Source organism: Theropithecus gelada, chromosome 7a, assembly GCF_003255815.1.
Source record: "Theropithecus gelada isolate Dixy chromosome 7a, Tgel_1.0, whole genome shotgun sequence".
Taxonomy (NCBI): domain Eukaryota; kingdom Metazoa; phylum Chordata; class Mammalia; order Primates; family Cercopithecidae; genus Theropithecus; species Theropithecus gelada.
In genome coordinates this window covers 21,021,835-21,045,750 of record NC_037674.1, presented here as the reverse complement: position 1 = coordinate 21,045,750, position 23,916 = coordinate 21,021,835, and the positions used below count along the sequence as shown (strand labels likewise).

The following is a 23,916-nucleotide window of genomic DNA, read 5'->3' as shown; positions in this document are numbered from 1 at the left end:
TTAGATGCACTAGAAGTGAAATGTTTATGGGAGTGACTAGTAAGAAATTTTTTCTTCATTGGTCCTCTATAGCAAATAGCATTTCTAATAGTATGTCTCTATGGTATGTATGTTTTCTGAGGGTTTTTTTTGAGACAGTCTCACTCTGTCACCCAGGCTGGAGTGCAGTGGCATGATCTCGGCTCACTGCAACCTCCGCCTCCCAGGTTCAAGTGATTCTCCTGCCTCAGCCTCCAAGTAGCTGGGACTACAGGCTCGCACCAGGACGCCAGCTCTTTTTTTGCATTTTTAGTAGAGACGGGGTTTTGCCATGTTGGCCAGGTTGGTCTCAAACTCCTGACCTCAACTGATCTGCCCTCCTCAGTGTCCCAAAGTGCTGGGATTACAGGCATGAAGCCCCTGCACCCAGCCTCTATGGTATGTATTTATATACCCTGGAGAGAGGAATTGATTTGAGATAAAGATAGGTTGAATACAAAGAGCCTTCCATAAGCTAAACCTGTCAGAATCCACACACCTTGGGTCAGACGGATTTCACTCCAGGAAAGGAGCCGTCTGTTTCTATGGGATATCTCATTACAAGTCACGAGGAAGCAGCCAGTCAATTTTCATTGACTTGAGGCAATTAATAATAGCTTATAACTAGAACGGTACTTGGTATTTGATTAGCATCATGTAAGAAGTATTTGACATATTTAATCTCCATAACAACTCAGCAAGGTAGATGCTATTTTAGTCCCCAATTTATAGATAAGAAAACTGTCATGCCTGTAATCCCAGCACTTTGTGAGACCAAGGTGGGGAAATTGCTTGAGCCCAGGAGTTTGAGACCAGCCTGGGCAACACAGACCTTGTCTCTACAAAAAGTAAAATTATCCAGGCATGGTGGTGTGCACTTGTGTTCCCAGCTACACGGGAGGCTGAGCCTGGAGAATCACTTGAGCCCCAGGAGGCGGAGGTTGCAGTGAGTCAAAATCACACTACTGCACTTCAGTCTAGGCAACAGTGAGACCCTGTCTTGAAAAAGGAAGAAAGAAGAAAAACGAAGTAAGAAAGGAGAAGAAAGGGAGGAAGGGAAGGAAGGGAAGAAAGGAGGAAGTGAAGGAAGAAAGGAAATGAAAAAGAAAGAAAGGAAAGGAGAAAGAAAGAGAGAGGAAGGAAGGAAGGAAGAAAGGAAGGAAGGAAAAGGGAAGGGAAGAAAGAAAGAAAGAGGGAAGGAAGGAAGGGAGGGAGGGAGGGAGGGAGGGAGGGGAGGAGGAGGAGAAGAAGAGGAGGAGGAGGGAAAGGAAGGAAGGGAGGGAAGAAATGAAGGAAAAAGAGAAAGAAGGGAAGGAGAGAAAGAGAGTGAGAAAGAAAGAAAAAGAGTGAGAAAGGAACTGGATCACTTGAGGTGAGGAGTTCAAGACCAGCCTGGCCAACATGAGGAAACCTCATCTCTACTAAAAATACAAACATTAGCCAGGCATGGCGGTAGCCTGTAGTTCCAGCTACTCCGGAGGCTGAGGCGGAAGGATCGCTTGAATCTCAGAGGCAGAGGTTGCAGGACGCCAAGATCTCTCCATTGCACTCCAACCCGGGCTACAGAGCAAGACCCTGACTCAAAAAAAAAAAAAAAAAAAAAAGTGGAAGGGAGGAAGGCAGGAAGAAAGGCAGGAAAGCAAGAAGGCAGGGAGGCAGGAAGGCAAGAAGGCAGGCAGGAACGAACGGAGGGAGGGAGGCAGGCAGGCCGGCAGGGAGGCAAAAAAAAATTAGGTAGGTGCAGTGGTCCACCCCTGTAGTCCCGGCTACCGGTAAGGCTGAAGCAGGAGGATCAGTTGAACCTGGAGGGCGGAGGTTGCAGTGACCCGAAATGGTGCCCCTGCACTCCAGCTTTGGCAACAGAGTGAGACCCCGTCTCCAAAAAAAAAAAAAAGAAAGAGAGAAAACTGGGGCCCAGAGAGTTGAAATGACTTCCCCTAGACCGTACACTCAATGAGAAGCAGATCTAGGATTCAAACCCAGAGGCGGGATCCACACCTGCACTTTTACCCACTACCCGACATTGGCAAATCTGTAACACTGGGAATTTCCCAATGCTGAAAGTCTGAAATGAGGCAGAGAGATGTAAGGGTGGCAAGTAACAGAATCTGCACTCTCTTTGACTAGTGCAAGGATGCTGGAAACCCCTGTCATGATCCCATTTCTGCAGGACTGATAGAAATTCCTAGTTTCAGGGGGGAGTTATATTTCTGAATGCTTTGTTGGACTCCTAGAGTTAACAACAGTAGCTACTGTCTAGGTGCCAAACTGCTCAGAGCTTTCCCTTGATTTACTTAATCCTCATATGAACTCTGTGGAAATGGTATTATTACCCATCCTACAGGTGAGGAAATGCTGACTAATATGCTTGAGCTGGACACTCTCAGGCAGGAGTCGGTGGGAGAGCCAGGATCCAAATCCAGGTCTGGGGCTCCTAGTCCTCTGTTCTATCGGCTGCTCTTCAAGAAAACCCGACCCAGCTGGTCCCTAGTATACACCAGAGGATCTGCCTTTCCTCAGCCTCTGTTCTGCTGTAGGCCTCGGAGTGGCCCCAAATTGTCCCTGAGAGATGCAATCACAGGAGTTTTACTTCATGCAAATATGGAAAGTTATGACCTCATTTAGGATTGTTCATAGCATGCTATACTCCAGGGAAATTACTTTTAAAAAATCAATACTGACGGAGAAAACTGCCTAGTATTTCACCATCCGTCTTCTTCTCAATTGCTTCTTGTGACCTTTCCACCTATCTATTGCCAAATGTTAACCTTGACTTCTTCCAGCATATAGACAAGCAATTTTCTTAGGTATTTGACAGTTAACCTAACTGGAGAAATATAGTTTGCCTTAATCCACTCAAAAGGCTTCATCTTATCCAAAGCATTTCTTCCCTCCCTGAGATGATCACAGGGGGGGCCATCCTGAATGAAAACTCTGTGGTCTTAGGATGCGAAGGGGGAACTTTATTTTAATGTCGGAACAGTTAACCACTATATTTAAACCCAAAAAATCCGGAGGAGCTACTTTTATACGTTGCATTGCAAAACCACCTTTCTCAAAAGGAATAATATTCCATGTCTTTGATAATTTCTCCTGCAAGGTTGTTGTAAGAATTACATGAGAAAAAGACCAGGCGTGGTGGCTCACACCTGTAATCCCAGCACTTTGGGAGGCTGAGGCGAGTGGATCATTTGAGGTCAGGAGTTTGAGACCAGCCTGGCCAACACGGTGAAACCCTGTCTCTACTAAAAATAAAAAAATAAAAATAAATAAAAATTAGCTGGGTGTGGCAGCACAGACCTGTAATCCCAGCTACTTGGGAGGCTGAGCCTGTGAGGCAGAGGTTGCAGCAAGCAGAGATCATGCCACTGCACTCCAGTCTGGGCAACAGAGTAAGACTCTGTCTTAAAAAAAAAAAAAGAATTACATGAGAAAAATACCTAATGCTGATTATGTACCAATACCCTACTTAGCACATGACATATATATGTTACATTAATTGGTTAATGAGCAGTTTTCTCAGCAGGCACAAATGCCCTCTGCTCCTTGAGAGATTGCCCACTGATTACCTCCTCTCCACAACCAACCACTGGGTCTTCAATGTCTGTTAAGCATAAAATGCAGGTCACAGAACACTACTTACAATATCATCCTGTTTTAGCTTTCAGAAACTTGATATGTAATCATATTAGATCACTTGAGAGACACCAACATGTTACTAGTTATTATAACTGGGTGGCAAATATGGAAGTGATTTTTATTCCTTTTGTTTACACCTGTTCTCTAAATTTTCTGTAAAAGTTATACAAAAAAAGCTTTTAAAATGTTAATATCGATTTTCCATTCCAAGATGGCTGAATAGGAACAGCTCTGGTCTGCAACTCCGAGCATGATCGACACAGATGACGGGTGATTTCTGCATTTCCGACTGAGGTACCTGGTTCATCTCACTGGGACTGGTTGGACAGTGGGTGCAGCCCACTGAGGGCAAGCCAAAGCAGGTGGGACATTGCCTCACCTGGGAAGCGCAAGGAGTCGGGGGATTTCCCTTTCCTAGCCAAAGGAAGCCGGGACAGATGATGGTACCTGGAAAAACAGGACACTCCCGCCCAAATACTGTGCTTTTCCAATGGTCTTAGCAAATGGCACACCAGGAGATTATATCCTGTGCCCAGCTCAGCGGGTCCCACACCCATGGAGCTTTGCTCACTGTTAGCACAACAGTCTGAGATCAACCTGTAAGACAGCAGCCTGGCAGGAGGAGGGGCGTCTGCCATTGCTGAGGCTTGAGTAGGTAAACAAAGCAGCTGGGGAAGCTCACTGGGTGAAGCACTCCGCAGCTCAGCAAGGCCTGTTGCCTCTGTAGACTCCACCTCTGGGGGCATGGCATAGGTAAACAAAAGGCAGCAGACACTTCTGCAGACTTAAATGTCTCTGTCTGACAGCTCTGAAGAGAGCAGTGGTTCTCCCAGCATGGTGTTAGAGCTCAGAGAATGGAGAGACTGCCTCCTCAAGTGGGTCCCTGACCCCCGTGTAGCCAAACTGGGAGACACCTCCCAGTAGGGGCTGACTGACACCTCATATAGGCGGGTGCCCCTCTGGGACAAAGCATCCAGAGGAAGGATCAGGCAGCAATATTTGCTCTTCTACAATATTTGCTGTTCTGCAGCCTCTGCTGGTGATACCCAGGAAAACAGGTTCTGGAGTGGACCTCCAGTGACCTCCAACAAACCTGCAGCTGAGTGTCCTGACTGTTAGCAGGGAAACTAACTAACAGAAAGGAATAGCATCAACATTAACAAAAAGGACATCCACACCAAAACCCCAACTGTAGGTCAACAACATCAAAGACCAAAGGTAGATTAAACCACAAAGATGGGGAGAAACCAGAGCAGAAAAGCTGAAAACCAGAGTGCCTCTTCTCCTTCAAAGGATCGCAGCTCCTCACCAGCAATGGAACAAAGATGGTCAGAGAATGACTTTGATGAGCTGACAGAAGTAGTCTTCAGAAGGTCAGTAATAACAAACTTCTCCAAGCTAAAGGAGGATGTTCAATCCATCACAAGGAAGCTAAAAACCTTTTTTTAAAAAAGTTTAGATAAATGGCTAACTAGAATAAACAGTGTAGAGAAGAACTTAAATGACCTGATGGAGCTGAAAACCATGGCACGAGAACGTGACACATGCACAAGCTTCAATAGCCAATTCGATCAAGTGGAAGAAAGGATATCAGTGATTGAAGATCAAATTAATGAAATAAAGCAAGAAGACAAGATTAAAGGGAAACGAAATGAACAAAGCCTCCAAGAAATATGGGACTGTGTGAAAAGACCAAATCTACATTTGATTGGTGTACCTGAAAGTGACAGGGAGAATGGAACCAAGTTAGAAAACACTCTTCAGGATATTATCCAGGAGAACTTTCCCAACCTAGCAAGGCAGGCCAACATTCAAATTCAGGAAATACAGAGAACACCACAAAGATACTCCTCGAGAAGAGCAACCCCAAGACACATACTTGTCAGATTCACCAAGGTTGAAATGAAGGAAAAAATGTTAAGGGCAGCCAGGGAGAAAGGTCAGGTACACCCACAAAGGGAAGCCCATCAGACTAACAGCAGATCTCTTGGCAGAAACTTTACAAGCCAGAAGAGAGTAGGGGCCAATATTCAACATTCTTAAAGAAAAGAATTTTCAATCCAGAATTTCATATCAAGCCAAACTAAGCTTCATAAGTGAAGGAGAAATAAAATCCTTTACAGATAAGCAAATGCTGAAAGATTTTGTCACCACCAGGCCTGCCTTACAAGAGTTCCTGAAGGAAGCACTAAACATGGAAAGGAACAACGGGTACCAGTCATTGCAAAACATGACAAATTGTAAAGACCATTGCTGCTAGGAAGAAACTGCATCAACTAATGGGCAAAATAACCAGCTAACATCATAATGACAGGATCAAATTCACACATAAGAATATTAACCTTAAATGTAAATGGGCTAAATGCCCAATTAAAAGACACAGACTGGCAAATCGGATAAACAGCCAAGACCCATCAGTGTACTGTATTCAGGTGACCCAATTCATGTGCAGAGACACACATAGGCTCAAAATACAGGGATGCAGGAAGACCTAACAAGAAAATGGAGCAGCAAAAAAAAAAAAAAAGCAGGGGTTGCAATCCTAGTCTCTGATAAAACAGACTGTAAACCAACAAAGATCAAAAGAGACAAAGAAGACCATTACATAATGGTAAAGAGATCAATTCAACAAGAAGAGCTAACTATCCTAAATATATATGCACCCAATACAGGAACACACAGATTCATAAAGCAAGTACTTAGAGACCTACAAAGAGACTTAGACTCCCACACAATAATAATGGGAGACTTTAACACCCTACTGTCGATTGGAAAGATCAACCAGGCAGAAGGTTAACAAGGATATTCAGGACTTGAACTTATCTCTGCACCAAGCAGAACTAATAGACATCTACAGAACTCTCCACCCCAAATTAACAGAATATACATCCTTCTCAGCACCACATTGCACTTATTCCAAAATTGACCACATAGTTGGAAGTAAAGCACTCTTCAGCAAATGTAAAAGAACAGAAATCACAACAAACTGTCTCTCAGACCACACTGCAATCAAATTAGAACTCAGGATTAAGAAACTCACTCAAAACCACACAACTACATGGAAACTGAACAACCTGCTCCTGAATGACTACTGGGTAAATAACAAAATGAAGGCAGAAATAAAGATGTTCTTTGAAAACAATGGGAACAAAGACACAACGCACCAGAATCTCAGGAACATATTGAAAGCAGTTTGTAGAGGGAAATTTATAGCACTAAATGTCCACAAGAGAAAGCAGGAAAGATCTAAAATTGACACACTAACATCACAATTAAAAGAACTAGAGAAGCAAGAACAAACACATTCAAAAGCTAGCAGAAGGCAAGAAATAACTAAGATCAGAGCAGAACTGAAGGAGATAAAGACAGAAAAAAAATGCTTCAAAACATCAATGAATCCAGGAGCTGGTTTTTTGAAAAGATCAACAAAATTGATAGACCAATAGCAAGATTAATAAAGAAGAAAAGACAGAAGAATCAAATAGATGCAATAAAAAATGATAAAGGGTATATCACCACCAATCCGACAGAAACACAAACTACCATCAGAGAACACTATAAACACCTCTACGCAATAAAAAAAAGTCCAGGACCAGAAGAATTCACAGCCAAATTCTACCAGAGGTACAAACAGGAGCTGGTACCATTCCTTCTGAAACTATTCCAATCAATAGAAAAAGAGGGAATCCTCCCTAACTCATTTTATGAGGCCAGCATCATCCTGATACCAAAACCTGGCAGAGACACAAAAAAAAAAAAAAAAAGAGAGAGAATTTTAGGCCAATATCCCTGATGAACATTGAGGCGAAAATCCTCAATAAAATACTGGCGAACCGAATCCAGCAGCACATCAAAAAGTTTATCCACCACGATCAAATTGGCTTCATCCCTGGGATGCAAGGCTGGTTCAACATATGCAAATCAATAAACATAATCCATCATGTAAACAGAACCAATGACAAAAACCACATAATTATCTCAATAGATGCAAAAAAGGCCTTCAGCAAAATTCAACAGCCCGTCATGCTAAAAACTCAATAAACTAGGTATTGATGGAACGTATCTCAATAAGAGTTATTTATGACAATCCCACAGCCAATATCATACTGAATGGGCAAAACCTGGAAGCATTCCCTTTGAAAACTGGCACAAGACAGAGATGCCCTCTCTTACCACTCCTATTCAACATAGTGTTAGAATTCTGGTCAGGGCAATCAACCAAGAGAAAGAAATAAAGGGTATTCAATTAGGAAAAGAGGAAGTCAAATAGTCCCTGTTTGCCGATAACATGAGTGTATATTTAGAAAACCCCACTGTCTCAGCCCAAAATCTCCTTAAGCTGATAAGCAACTTCAGTGAAGTCTCAGGATACAAAATCAATGTGCAAAAATCACAAACATTCCAAAACACCAATAACAGACAAACAGAGAGCCAAATCATGAGTGAACTCCCATTCACAATTGCTACAAAGAGAATAAAATAGGAATCCAACTTACAAGGGATGTGAAGGATCTCTTCAAGGAGAACTACAAACCACTGCTCAATGAAATAAAGGAGGACACAAACAAATGGAAGAACATTCCACGCTCATGGATACGAAGAATCAATATTGTGAAAATGTCCATGCTGCCCAAAGTAATTTATAGATTCAATACCATCCCCATCAAGCTACCAATGACTTTCTTCACAGAATTGGAAAAAACTAAAGTTCATATGAAACCAAAAAGAGCCTGTATTGCCAAGATAATCCTAAGCAAAAAGAACAAAGCTGGAGGCATCACTCTACCTGACTTCAAACTATACTACAAGGCTACAGTAACCAAAACAGCACGGTACTGGTACCAAAACAGATATATTGACCAACAGAACAGAACAGAGGCCTCAGAAATAACACCACACGTCTACAACCATCTGATCTTTGACAAAACTGACAAAAACAAGAAATGGGGAGAGGATTCCCTATTTAATAAATGGTGCTGGGAAACCTGGCCAGCCACATGTAGAAAGCTGAAACTGGATCCCTTCCTTACACCTAATACAAAAATTAACTCAAGATCGATTAAAGACTTAAATGTTAGACCTAAAACCATAAAAACACTAGAAGAAAATCTAGGCAATACCATTCAGGACACAGGCATGGGCAAGGACTTCATAAATACGACACCAAAAGCAATGGCAACAAAAGCCAAAATAGACAAGTGGGATCTAATTAAACTAAAGAGCTTCTGCACAGCAAAAGAAACTACCATCAGAGTGAACAGGCAACCTACAGAATGGGAGAAAATTTTTGCAATCTACCCATCCGACAAAGGGCTAATATCCAGAATCTACAAAGAACTTAAACAAATTTACAAGAAACAAACAACCCCATCAAAAAGTGGACAAAGGATATGAACAGACACTTCTCAGAAGAAGACATTTATGCAGGCAACAGACATATGAACAAATGCTCACCATCACTGGTCATCAGAGAAATGCAAATCAAAACCACAATGAGATACCATCTCACACCAGTTAGAATGGCAATCATTAAAAAGTCAGGAAACAACAGGTGCTGGAGAGGATGTGGAGAAATAGAAACACTTTTACACTGTTGGTGGGAGTGTAAATTAGATCAACCATTGTGAAAGACAGTGTGGTGATTCCTCAAGGATCTAGAACTAGAAATACCATTTGATCCAGCCATCCCATTACTGGGTATATACCCAAAGGATTATAAATCATGCTACTATAAAGACACATGCACATATATGTTTATTGTGGCACTATTCACAATAGCAAACACTTGGAACTAACCCAAATGTCCATCAATGATAGACCGTATTAAGAAAATGTGGCACATAAACACCATGGAATACTATGCAGTCATAAAAAAGGATGAGTTCATGTCCTTTGCAGGAACATGGATGAAGCTGGAAACCATCATTCTGAGCAAACTATCACAAGGACAGAAAAACCAAACACTGCATGTTCTCACTCATAGGTTGGAATTGAACAATGAGAACATTTGGACACAGGGCCGGGAACATCACACCCCAGAGCCTGTCGTGGAGTGGGGGGATGGGGGAGGGATAGCATTAGGAGAAATACCTAATGTAAATGACAAGTTAATGGGTGGAGCAAACCAACATGGCACATGTATACCTATGTAACAAACCTGAACATTGTACATATGTACCCTAAAACTTAGAGTATACTAATAAAAACAAAATGTTACTATCAGCCAGGCACGGTGGCTCACACCTGTAGTCCCAGCACTTTGGGAAGCCAAGGTGGGCCAATCACCTGAGGTCAAGAGTTCAAGACCAGCCTGGCCAACATGGAAAAACCCCATCTTTACTAAAAATACAAAAATTAGCCGGGCATGGTGGTGTGCCCCTGTAGTCCCAGGTACTTGGGAGGGTGAGGCAGGAACATCGCTTGAACCTGGGAGGCAGAAGTTCCAGTGAGCCAAGATCGAGCTACTGCACTCCAGCTTGGATGACAGAGCAAGACTCCCTCTCAAAAAAAAAAAAAAATTAGTACCAAAAAAATTATATTAAATCTCAAATGCTATGATCCCCAAGTCAACTTAAGGCTAGCCTACCTCCCTGTACCCCAGTGGTCCCTAAACTACAACCTCAACTCTGTTATTACACCCACAGCTCACCCAGGGCTGACACCAAAGCAGGAATTGAGAAGGAAGCAGCTCTGGAGGAAAGGGGTGGAGGGTTTCAAGAGATTCCCCAAGTTGGCAGTCTCAGCACCATGTCAGTTATGGACTCTGAAGGCCTGAGTTTGGAACCTTCTGCAGGGTGGGACCTACAACCTCCTCCCCACCCCAAGGTAACATCCTTGGAGAAATCACTACCATTATCCCTACCCTGGTCTTACCGCCTCTTCCTGCTGCCCACTCCTAATTATGGAGGCAGTGCCAAGGGAAGCCCTCTCCCTTGGCACCCCACATTTGTGGATAAGCTTTCAAAGGCTCAGCTTTTCTAGCATTCAGCACGTTTTGTCTTTCCCAGCCAGGGGAAGGAAAACCGTCCAGTCATGGTCACTGCTGTCTCCAGCCTTGGCAATACATCCTACCCAGCATAATGTGAACCCGGAATCAATTCCCTGATGCTCGAAGGTTTCATTCAGAATGCATCATCTAAAACAGACCCAGGAGGCTCCAGGTAGCTCTGCAAGGGATTTCAAAGTTACTCCACCTGGAGTCTCAACCATTCCCAGGAATCACAGCCCCATTCTCTGAAAATGCAGAAACCTGCTTTGCCAGCACTTTTGTCTACATCCAGGGAGAGAGTCCTAACTGGATTGTCCCCAAGCCTTCCTAGACCCTGCAGGGGAGAACCATTAAAGGTGAACGGCCCCCAGCCCTCCCTGACTTCCATGCCTGAGAGAGCGAGCAGCCCACCGGGAGCCAGGCGGCAGCAATCTCGGGCAGGAACTTCATAAAGGGATGGAGTTTCTTTGCCAGGACTCAGAGAACAAGGCGGACTAATCCTACTCCTGCTGGTCTCATGAGCACCATGGGAAGGCCAATGAGGTGACAAGTGCTGTCTTAGCACCATTCATAGCACTGCTCTCCCATTCTGGGACTGGGGGGTGGCGGGTGATCCCCAGAGTGCTCGTCAATCTATTGTCTAAATTGTGACATCTTGGAGAGCTAAAGGGGACACTATTTAGTTATGCCAGGACAATAGGTGTTAAACAGGACTATCCCAGGCAAACTAGGATGTGTGGACACCCTAGAGAACATCTTCCAGCCCTGTCACCAGGTTAGGGGCCTGCTGCTAGAGCAGTTAGTTCCCTGCCCTGCTCCAGAATGTATGCCCCTGAAGAAGGTCTACTTCCCTAATCAAGCCAGGACCTCACTCAACAAGCTCCCTTGGCATCCCAAGAAAAGAAAAGGAAACTCTCACAGGCACCACAAAAACGTGGACAGGGCCTTATTTGTCTGTTCAACACAGGATGCCCTGGGCCAAGAATAGTACTTGTAGTACTGGCAGGTAGCATCTGCTCAATAAATGTTTGTTGAATGAGTGAGTAAATGCCCAAAGTCTCTAACATCATCGAGAAAACTCTAGGAAAACCGACTTGGCAGTCTAGTAACACATAAAAGGGTTTGAACTCTAAACTTATAAAAATCTAAGGCACTGTGGTGGGGCGCAGTGGCTCACGCCTGTAATCCCAGCACTTTGGGAGGCTGAGGTGGGCAGAGCACAAGGTCAGGAGATTGAGACCATCCTGGCTAACATGGTGAAACCCCGTCTCTACTAAAAATACAAAAAATTAGCCAGGAGTGGTGGCGGGCACCTGTAGTCCCAGCTACTCGGGAGACTGAGGCAAGAGAATGGCATGAACCTGGGAAGCAGAGCTTTCAGTAAGCCAAGATCGTGCCACCGCACTCCAGCCTGGATGACAGGGCAAGACTCCGTCTCAAAAAAAAAAAAAAAAAAAAAAAAAAAATCTAAGGCATTGTATAGACTGCTATGCCTTTCCCTTTGGGGGAGTTTATAAATATGAAATATACACAGCTTTAAAACACCAGATTGAACTGAAACTATGAACTTCTACAATAAACTAATAGAAAACAAATTATTTTTAAGCCACTGCTGAACTTCAAATAAACTGGAACTATTTCCTGCACTATCTCTCGTACAAACTCATTCAAAACTTTGTTGGCAAAATTGGGACTGCATCTAGCAAGTGCTTGCTATACACATCAGGATTCCTCTAACCCCAGTCTCACTGTGTGTAGGTTCCCTGAGAAACAGGTGCCTGGAGAGAGCTAGATTTGCAGGAGACTTAGTGGGGGAAATGGCTGGGAAGAATAAAGGAGAAGGAACAGGAGAAGGCAAGGCGGGCCTTCACACCACAGTCTAAGATGGACACCTATGAAAACAGAGGGGGAAGGAAGGAGGACTGGATAGAAGAACCTCAGACGCAGCGCAGTTCTAAGGAAGTTTCAGCCAGGTTGATGGGGGGTCCTGGAGCTAAAGTTGTCCAGTAGAGAAGTCCCACATTCCAAAGAATGGGCCAGCACTGGTGCCCCACCATGTTCAGTCACTGGCTGGAAGAAAGTATGGCCTCAGCACAAACAGGGTGGTGGAACCAGAGGGGTGGCAGCTGGGCTCTTACTCCGCTGTGCTCCCGCGGCAGGAGTTCTAAGCAGCACGTGTTCAGGGCTACTGCACACTATGTTTGAAACAATATTGTCCCTGGAATGACCCTTTTCAGTGAATCCAAATAGGCTCTTTGAAATCATGCCAGCTGTCAGGTGAATACTCACAGTAGATAACACGTGAGCTAGCTCACCACCACCATGTTTTTCTCCCAAGTGCTGGAACTTTTCATCCCTACCAGCCAAGATAAAATTTTCTCATAGAACACAATCAGTGACATTGTTATTCAGAAAATAAAAGCATTATTTTGTTTTATTATTCCCAAAGAATCAAGCCCGTCATGAGCAGCCCACATGGTTGCTGTTCAAAGGTACTGAAAAGGGAGGCATTTAGTCACCATTATCCATCAAGAAACTCTTTACAAGGATAGGTTCCAAGTCCTTCGTGCTGCTCTTGGTCATTCAGTGACTGCAGTTTTGGCCCAGAAGCCATCCAAATGAGCAAGTGCTGAGCCATCCTCAACTCATACCCAGATGAAACAACTTGCGCAGAATTGCTGGTCCGCCCCAGTAACCCCTGTAAGAAATAACACCAAAAAATGTACTTGCAGCAAGAGAGATGGGGCGACTTCAGTCAGGAGGATGCTGAAAGGGAAGCCGGGCTGCACACAGAGCACGTTTATCAGCACATGAAGCAAGATTGTCTAGTGAGTTGGAAAGATCCCATGACTAGTAGGGGACAACCTACTTTCAGTCCTAGCTTTGACACTGACTTGCTGTGTGAGCCTGGACGTGCTGACTCAATTTGGCAAACGTGTCTAAAGCCTCTACTACATGCAAGCTGCTACTCTTTCTGCTTTCCAACAGCTCATAATTAACTGTAGGTCAGCATTTCACAATCTCCGCCCTATTGACATTTTGGACGAGATAATTCTCTGCTGTTGGGGGCTGACCTGGCATTATAGGATGTTTAGCAGTATCCCTGGCCTCTGCTCACTAGTAGCGCCCCTCCAGTTGTAACAACCAAAAAACGTCTCCGGAAATTATCAAATGTCCCCAGGGCAGTAAGGGATAGGAAGATCACTCTTGGTTCAGGACCACTGGTGTAGACACCTTGATTTCTCTCTCATATGAGTTTGGAAAAGTAAAATGAGGTCATCAGCTTTTAGAATGAAGAGGGGCTGGGTGCAGTGGCTCACACCTGTAATCCCAGCACTTTGGGAGGCTGAGGCAGGTGGATCATTTGAGGCCAGGAGTTTGAAACCAGCCTGGCCAACATGGTGAAACCCCGTCTCTACTAAAAATATAAAAATTAGCCAGGCATGGTGGCAGGCACCTGTAATCCCAGCTACTCAGGAGGCTGAGGCAGGAAAATTGCATGAACCCCGGAAGTGGAGGTGGCAGTGAGCCAAGATCGTGCCACTGTACTCCAACCTGGGCAACAGAGCAAGACTCCATCTCAAAAAAAAAAAAAAAAGTAAGGTAGCAGATGACAGAGTACTTGATATGTGAAAGTGATTTACTATCATTATTTATCCTGCAGCAAAAGAGGGCCTAGAGTATGGAAGACAGAACACTTGGTCACTGCTAACAATGAAGAAAAGAGGCTACATCCCGTGCGGGTGGAGATGTGCTATAAATCCCTTTCCTCATCCAGGAACCAGACAGCACACTTACCTTAGCATCATATTCCAATACAGGAAGGGCATCAGGTCAGCTTTCATGACATACATGGAAAGGCGCTCTTTGCTTTGATCAAAGGGGAAGGTTTCTAGCGGCTCTGCTTTGTAGTCAAACTCGGCAAGAATCACACGGTTGTAGCCGGTCACCAGTGGACATGATGTGTAGCCATCATACTAAAATTGTAAATCAGATTGAGTTGGAAAGTAGATTTTTTTTCATGGTCCTATATGAACACTTTAGAATTTATTATTTGCTGCGAGTGGTTATATATTTTTTTCTTTTCTGTATATTCTGACTTTTTGTACTGTGAAAAATGCAAATTATATTACAAAAAAAATAGTACTAATGGCAAAAACAGTAGTACCCATACTGGAGACACTAATCAAGAAAGTGCAAAACTGTGGGAAAACATGACTTTCACACAAAATGGAAGATGCTCATTGAAAGAGTGATTCTTATAAGGCGTACAAACCTTCTTTGTTGGTGTTTGATTCTTCATAATCAGAGAAATTGTTCTATCAAGTATTCCCGACTGGGCAGCTATAAGAAAAATGGGAAAGTCAGAAAAATGTAAGCATCTAGGTTTTCCATGAAAACTAATTTGCAAATAACTTTAATGTAAACAAGTTAAGAAGATTCCATTTCCCATCCCTCGAAACGGTGACTAGAACATGAGCTTCTTACTAATTGAAATTGACTACCAGAGGGGATTCTGTAATTCGTGAAAGGTCTGCACATGTGTTTCCATGGGTTTGAAACTAAAGAGCCGACTCTCTCCAGTGTGGCTGTAAGGATGGACCTACCTCAAAACCACTGCCTCTCCTCCTGGGGTTGAGGCTGTCAATTTAGTCTGTGTGTCAACTTAGTCAGTGTTCTTGGCCATGCGGGTTATCCCTGTGTCCCTGTTCACAGGCAGTCTGGATTGGGAGCCCCCAGGCATTTCCAGTAAGACAAAGCATGCCTTCCTCTGTCCTGCACTGTCCTGGCTGAGGCAGGACCAGGTGGATATAGATATACACATAGAGATATACCTGTATTTCCATCTCTCTGTCTCTTTCCTAGATAACCAGACGGACACAGACAGATACATACATATATCAGGATTTTTTTGTTTTGTTTTTCTTTGGCAAGAGTGGGGAGACTGCCTTTTTTATTAGGAAAAAGTTCAAATTCCATCATTTTGTTTAATCCATCTCATCACACATGCTATTTTTTTTCCTGCTGTATTTTTAGAGCAGATATCACATCAATTCACTCATAAATCTTCCTGTCTGTATCTCTCTGATGGGGAATTTTCTTCACACAAACCCCCAGTATTTTCACACCCCAAATATTAGTAATAGTTTCTTCATATAATCTAAACCCAGTTTGTGTTCAATTTGGAATAATTAAGACTGCCCAGATGGGCACTGTGGCTCATGCCTGTAATCCCAACACTTTGGGAGGCCAAGGAAAGTGGATCATTTAAGGTCAGGAGTTCAAGACCAACCTGGCCAATATGATGAAACCCCATCTCTACTAAAAATACAAAAATTAGTCAGGTATGATGGTACATGCCTGTAATCCCAGCTACTCAGGAGGCTGAGGCAGGAGAATTGCATGAACCCAGGAGGTGGAGGTTGCAGGGAGCTGAGATCGTACCACTGCACTCCACCCTTGGCGATAAAGTGAGACATCATCTCAGAAAAAAAATTAAAAGACTGACCTTTTAAGGAGACAGCAGTTTGTGGCCGAGCATGGTGGCTTACGCCTGTAATCTCAGCAGTTTGGGGGACCAAGGTGTGCAGATCACTTGAGGCCAGGACTTTGAGACCAGCCTGGCCAACATGGTGAAACCTGTCTCTACTAAAAATACACAAAATTAGCCAGGCATGGTGCTGCTCCTGCAATTCCAGCTACTCAGGAGGCTGAGGCACAATAATTGCTTGAATTCAGAGGCAGAGGTTGCAATGAACTGAGATCGCACCACTGCACTCCAGCCTGCATGAGGGAGTGAGACTCTGTCTCAAAAATAAAATAAAATAAAGATACAGCAGTTTGTGTCTCTAGAAGTAGAACATGGGATTCACTTTTGAGGAAAGATGGGTTACCTTTGTATTATAAAATGCTTATTGGAGTGGTTATTTTGTAATCTCCCAAATCAGGGGTTAGCAAACTTTTTCTGTAAAGAAAAATTGCAGGCCTTGTGGGCCAATAGCAAATCAAAGATATTATGTAATGACAAAAAACAAAATTTCCACTATACAAAAACAGGCAGTGGACTGCACTGGCCCATAAACTATAGTTTGCTGATGCCCAAATCGAAGAAGCAATGATATTTTTCCTGGAATGGGTGGGGGTCAAAAAAATGAAGAGTAAACAACTCTGCTTAAAAATATTAAATAAGGCTGGGCGTGGTGGCTCACACCTGTAATCCCAGCACTTTGGGAGGCTGAGGTGGGTGGATCACTTGAATTCAGGAGTTCAAGAACAGCCTGACCAATGTGGTAAAAACACATCTCTACAAAAAATAGAAAAATTAGCCAGGTCTGGTGGCAGGTGCCTGTAATCCCAGCTGCTCAGGAGGCTAAGGCAAGAGAATTGCTTGAACCCAGGAGGCAGAGGTTGCAGTGACCCAAGATCATGCCACTGCACTCCAGCCTGGGCAACAAAGCAAGACTCCATCTAAAAATATATATATATTAAATGAGGCCAAGCGTGGTGGTTAATGCCTATAATCCCAATATTTTGGGAGGCCAAGGCAGAAGGATCGCTTGAGCCCAGGAGTTTGAGACCAGCCTGGGCAATATAGGGAGACCCTATCTCTACAGATATTTTTAAAATTAGCTGGGTATGGTGACACATGCCTACAGTTCCAGCTACTTGGGGGTGTTGAACTGGAAGGATCACTTGAGCGCAAGAGGTCAAGGCTGCAGTGAGCCGTGATTGCTCCACTACGCTCCACCCTGGGCAAAAGAGCGAGACCCTGTCTCTATAAAAAGAAAAAAAATTAAATGGCTATATTCACTGTGGGCAAAGCAACATCTCTAAAGATCATATTTCCCTTTTGGAAAACTGTGTTCCTCTTTGAGGGCCATAAAGAGTTTGGAATCTGAACTGAGAACACCTGAGGAGGCCACAGCAGCAGGACATCAAGGCCAACAGAAAAGGAGCAGAGACATCGACTGGGTGCCACTGCAGACAGGTGAGGCCTGTGAAGCCAGGAAGCAGTCACTCAACATCTAGGCTTAAAGCGTGCATGGGTGCAGGTGTGCGGGAGTTGGGTTTTGCCCTGTATTACAATCCCCTTCTATCATGCCCGGGCCTTCAGTTAACTTCTGTTAAATGCCACATCCTAATCTCAGCTGTGCTGAGAGTGACTAAAGGAGCATCCTGGGGCAGAGAGAAGCAGAGAAGGGGACATGAGCTCAGGAAAGCCAGATTCAACATGGCAAGATGGGTCTTGCTCACAACAGCGTAGGGGTCTGGACGGAGGCTTGGTGGCAAGTATACCCAAGGACAGATTTGTGGAAAAAGTGTGGCATTGCCTTGGGATACTCAGAGGATTTGGGGAAGGGAATCTAAGAAGAAATGAAGATCTGCTTGGGAAAAGCTAGTACTATTGTTATTTGGGCATTGAAGAGAAGAGTAAACAGACTTTCACACAGGTGAACTATTAGGTTGGTGCAAAAGTAATTGCGATTAATGGCATTACGCTTAATGGCAAAAACTGCAATTACTTTTGCACCAACCTAAATAACAGGTAAAGAGCACTCATTATGGTACTGTTTGAATAAAAATGGGTTGGAAACAATCCAGATATAATTAAGAGTGGACTCATTATATAAGCTCTAGAGCAACCATAGAATAGGTTGCAGATTGTAAGACACAAATGTAAAAACAACGGGGACACGCTCTCCGTGGTTGGGACACCGTGGAAGCCACGCAGATGCACTGCAGGACTGGGAGCAAAAGACTTTCCACTTAGAATATTTTTGTTCAGTCATATTCAGTCTTATCTATCCGGAACATCGAGTTAAATATTTGTTTGAAGAAGGCTAAAAGCTGGGTAATCTGGGCCTCACATCACAGGTAGTTTTAGCACATAAATTCAGCAGGCTTACATTAAATGAATGTCATTTCAAAGTATCAGCCCACAGACTACCTATAAATTACAAAGAGAGAGAGTACTTTTACAATGAAAGACAGAGAGAGAGAGAGAGAGAGAACACGCCTTAACCCAGTGAGGAAGTCAAGCTTCACCAAAGACAAGACAAACTAACGTGACGGGCTCCTGAGGTGCTGCAGAGGGAGGTACACAGCCTCAGGCACGGAGATTTTTGCCAAAACATATAACCCGAATCGAACCATAAGAAAGCAACTAGACAATTCTAAATTGTGGGGTATTCTACAAGGTAACTGGCCTGGAATCTTCAAAAATGTCGATGTCATGAAAGTAAAGAAACAAATGTCAGAAGGCCTGCTCTATATTAAAGGGGACCAAAGAGGCATTTCGCCCAATGCAGTGTGTGATCCTTGACTGGCTGGTGGATTTAAGGAGGGGCTGGGACGACAAAGGACATCTTTAGGAAAATATACATAAATACAGGCTGGGCGCCATGGCTCACACCTATAATCTTAGTTCTTTGGGAGGCCAAGGGGGGACAGATCACCTGACGCCAGGAGTTCGAGACCAGCCTGGCCAACTTGGTGAAACCCCATCTCTACTAAAAATACAAAAACTAGCCAGGTGTGGTGGTGGGTGCCTGTAATCCCAGCTACTTGGGAGGCTGAGGAAGGAGAATCGCTTGAACCTGGGAGGCAGAGGTTGCAGTGAGCTAAGACTGTGCCACTGCACTCCAGCCCAGGCAACAAGAGTGAAATTCTGTCCCCCCACCAAAAAAAAAAAATATATATATATATTTTTATATATATACACACATTATATAGATATACATAATATACATATATACATAAATACGATGAAGCAAATGTCACAAAATATTAATAATTGGTTAATACCTGAAAGGTATATGAGTATTATAATTTATTTCAAATTTGTATAGGTTTGAGATTTTTTAAAATAAAAAGTTGGGAGGAAGTTAACATGAATAATGAAAAAGACATTCAGTGAGTTTCCTAGATAGTCTACCTTGAGGTTGAAATAGTCAGCAAAAGTACCACAATCTGTTCCACAGGTGTCTCATTCACAGAAAACACTACCGTACTGGAGGTCTTGTGTTTTATAGCATCCAGAAAAGACAGTCCTGTCAGTAGAGGACAGAATCTAAAAGGCAATTCTCCCCATCGCTGCTGGTGCAGAACGTCGAGGTGAAGAATTTAGTTTTCCAGGCTGAGGCCTTAATCATGTACTACTCAGGACATGCTCCACTGTATTTGTCTTAACAGGACAATTTTCTGGTCTGCAAGTTTCATTGACTTGCATGTGTTTTCTGGGAAAACAAATGCTTCCCGAGCTTTATGGTGTTTCAGGCAGAAGAAAAATAGCCAACCTGCCTGGTGGCAGAGGCAAAGAATACCAGGGATGCCAGTATGGCAGTATGAGAAGTAACAGAATTCAAGAGAGCTGGAAAAGTGATGCACTCCCTCTAAGGCCCCTTCTTCTGACAACAACCCCTCTGACCTAGAAAAGGTAGATAAGATCATGCTATTCTGGGGCAAAGCACTCAAAAGGCACTTTTTGCTTTCTATGACACTGGGTTCATTGACAACTTGCTTCTGTCTTAGGAAGGTCAAAGTCATTTTTAGGACACAGAACTTTCTTCATTATTAATGGAATGCTGTTGGTGCCAAGTCTTTTTTTTTTGAGATGAAGCCTTGCTCTGTCATCCAGGCTGGAATGCAGTGGTGCGATCTTGGTTCACTGCAACCTCCACCTCCCAGATTCAAGCAATCTTCTGCCTCAGCCTCCTGAGTAGCTGGGATTGCAGGCGCCTGCCACATGCCTGACTAATTTTTGTATTTTTAGTAGAGATGGGGTTGCACCATGTTGGCCAGGCTGGTCTCAAACTCCTGGCCTCAAACGACCTGCCTGCCTGAGCATCCCAAAGTGCTGGGATTACAGGCAGGAACCACCATCTCTGGTCAATGCCAAGCTTTTGTTTTTGTTACAGTAGTGCCTCAAGGTGACATCTTTTTGAGAAAGAGAGAAATAGAGCTGGTTATTTTACCTACTGCAGCAGCGGTCTTTGACGTAGGAAGGTTGGTGCAGTCCCCAATCCCAAACACATTTGGGTACCTCTTGTGTTGCAGAGTTTCTTTATCCACATCCACCCAACCAGCAGCATCAGCCACAGGACTGGTCTTGAGGACATCTGGTGGGCCCATTGGTGGTGTGACATGAAGCATTTCATACTACACACAAGGAGAGAATTCACATTTTCATTTATTCAATATTTCCACAGCTCCACAAGCTCTCCCCTGACCTTCCTTACTCCATACACTGCGCTATGGCTGCACGAAGCATTATACAATCAGCACTTGTATCAGTCCACACCCTCTCCAAGATCTTATGTGTTCTCCTGGGGGATGGTGATAAGCTAAATAACCATTCTCTCAGTTGACATGATCTCCCCATACAGAGACCAAGAGATCCCTGTGGCCACACACATAGGGGTACATGAGATATTGGAGTAAAGCTTACTAATAACTCTGAAAGAATCCACTGATGTTTTTATTAATACTAAAATAAAGGGGTGGTATATTTCAGTTGCAGTCTCTCTGACCCTCAGCTGTCAACTTGTAAAGTTTACCACCTCAGTGTTATTCTGTAAGGTGATGCTCAGCGTCCATTAAACTTGTAAAGGACGTGTTAGGAGCTGGTAAGAAAGCATCATTCCCAAATATGTGTCAGCTTCAAAACACATAAAGGAAACTGTCAGAACACCAATTTAAGATGGAAAGGGGTGGTAAAAATATTAGCTAGCTCTTTGGAAAAGGAGCCAGGGGTCTGATTCAGTACTGGATTTACTTTTCAGTGCAGAAAACAGAGGTGAATTTTTTTCCAAAACACCGTTATCAAAGCTACCCTTGGTAGTGGTGCACTGACCCATCCTAATCACTTTTGAGGGTTCATTTAATTTTTTTGTTTATGTAATATTCTTTCACATTTTGTAGTTGGTTCTTATTATGCTTTTTATTTATTTTTAACAAACTCCATCCAGCAACTTCATCAATTTGCTAGTGGGTCCAGTTAAGGACACACTGATTGAAATGTTCACGACATGTCATTAGGGTAAAAATGTAAGCGTTTCAAGACAATTCCAACCTTGTGAGATAGTCAATAGCCCTCCATTTCCATAAGGAGTCCAATGGTCCTATGCCCTCAGAAAGGCTCAGCAGTCACTGATGGCAATGGGAATTAGGAAGATGACTTGTACTTATTACAACTCTCAGACAAATATAAGCTTAATTAACCTCAGGGAAGGAGCACTGCAAATGGCTGCTGCTCGTCTGCAGGATAATCTTGGGTGGAGGGTGGCTCTTGGGGACATGGGTCCCTGAGGCGAGGTCTGTTAATGAACATTAAAACTGAATGCATGTTTGCAGGATAATGGATGAAATGTCAACAACTATCATCCACCAAATTATTAATGCCCTGTCTGCATTTCTGCAGTCAACTAGAACTACTTTTGAGACAGTGTTTCATTCTGTTGCCAGACTGGAGGGGAGTGGCTTCATCATAGCTCACCATAACCTCTAACTACTGGGCTCAAGCAATCCTCCTGCCTCAGCCTCCTAAATACCTGGGACTACAGGCATGTACCACCACATCCAGCTAGTTTGTTGTTGTTGTTGTTGTTGTTGTTGTTGTTGTTTTTCTTTTAGTAGAGACTGAGTCTTGCTGTGTTGCCCAGGCTGGTCTCGAACTCCTGGGCTCAAGCAACCCACCTGTCTCAGCCTCTCAAAGTGCTGGGATTACAGATGCAAGCTACCATACCTGACCTAGAACTACATTTCTGAACTGAGGTCTAAACCTTACTAGCGTCATCTTGGTGGAGTTAATGTGTTTGAATTTCACAAGTACACATAAATTCCACACCTCTTTTCTAAAAGAAAAGCTAAATACTTTCACATAATCATCATAAAGGTATGGAGTTTGACCTAACACCCTACAAAAGAAGAAATACTAGGGTCTACTTTATGGATTTATTAGAAATTAATGGCCAGGTGCAGTGGCTCATGCCTGTAATCCCAACACTTTGGAGGCCAAGGTGGCCAGATGGCTTGAGCTCAGGAGTTCGAGACCAGCCTAGGTAATGTAGTGAAACCCCTCTCTACCAAAAATACAAAAAGTTAGCTGGGCGTGGTAGTACATGCCTGTTGTCCCAGCTCCTCAGGAGGTTGAGATAGGAGGATGGCTTGCTTGAGGCCGGGAGGTGGGGATCGTAGTGAGCCAAGATCACACCACTACACTCCAGCCTGGGTGACAGAGCAAGATCCTGCCTCCAAAAGAAAAAAAAGAAAGAAAAAGAAATTAACACTGGGTCGGGTGTGGTGACTCACACCTATAATTCCAACACTTTGGGAGGCCAAGGCAGGCAGATCACTTGAGCCCAGGAGTTTGAGACCAGCCTTGGCAACATAGTAAAACCCAGTTTTTACAAAAAATACAAAAATTACCCGTGCATGGTGGTGCATGCCTATAGACCCAGCTACTCAGGAGGCTGAGGTAGGAGGATTGCCTGAGCCTGGGAAGTAGAGGCTGCAGTGAGCCATGAGCCATGGTTGTCCACTGCACTCCAACCTGGGTGACAGAGTGAGACCCTGTCTCAAAAAGAGAGAGAGAGAGAGAGAGAGAGAGAGAGAGAAAGAAAGAAAGAAAGAAAGAAAGAAAGAAAGAAAGAAAGAAAGAAAGAAAGAAAGAAAGGAGGGAGGGAGGGAGGGAGGGAGGGAGGGAAACAAACATTGGCACTTAGTTGTAACTTGTTCATTATCCATCATTTATTTCTGTAACTATATAGGATAAATAACTTGGTTCTCCTTTGTTAACATACATAGTCCATTCAGTGTGGTGGTTTTCAAACTTTAATGTTTATTAGCAGCATTTGGGAGACTTGTGGAAAATACAAGTTCCCAGGCTGTACCATGCCGAGATCCCAATCTAGTAGATCTGGGTAAAGCACAGGAATCTATACTTTAACAAAATCTGCTAGTGATTCTGACATGTAAAATCTGTGGATCACATTCCTACAATCTCAAAGGAACAGGTTCATTTACAAAGAAAAATAGAATGCTATTACTTGGACAAGTCACTTCACCTCTTTGGTCTTTAATTTGCTTATCCATAAAGAAATGTACTAGACTAGACAATCTCCAAAGTCTCTTCTAGTTCTTGGACTCTGTGGTGTAAAACAAGTTTAGATTTTTTTAAACTTAGGAGACTGGGATCAATTTGCAAGTTCTCTAATAAAGATTCAAAATTATAAACTTTGGGTTACATTTACTTTTTTTTTTTTTTTTGAGAC

General features: G+C 43.5%; 1 protein-coding gene across 1 annotated transcript in view; it reads right to left on the bottom strand.

Moving 5' to 3' along the window:
• Window positions 1-13,036: 13,036 nt before the first annotated feature.
• The window catches only part of SQOR (sulfide quinone oxidoreductase), a 52,060-nt gene continuing 41,180 nt past the window's right edge, over window positions 13,037-23,916 (bottom strand). The window contains exons 7-10 of the mRNA XM_025389807.1: window positions 20,620-20,803; window positions 14,922-14,989; window positions 14,444-14,622; window positions 13,037-13,343 (exon numbers count right to left, since the gene is read on the bottom strand). Of these exons, the coding sequence (XP_025245592.1) occupies window positions 13,286-13,343; window positions 14,444-14,622; window positions 14,922-14,989; window positions 20,620-20,803 (489 nt within the window). The 3' untranslated portion in view covers window positions 13,037-13,285. The remainder of the gene's footprint in view (window positions 13,344-14,443; window positions 14,623-14,921; window positions 14,990-20,619; window positions 20,804-23,916) is intronic.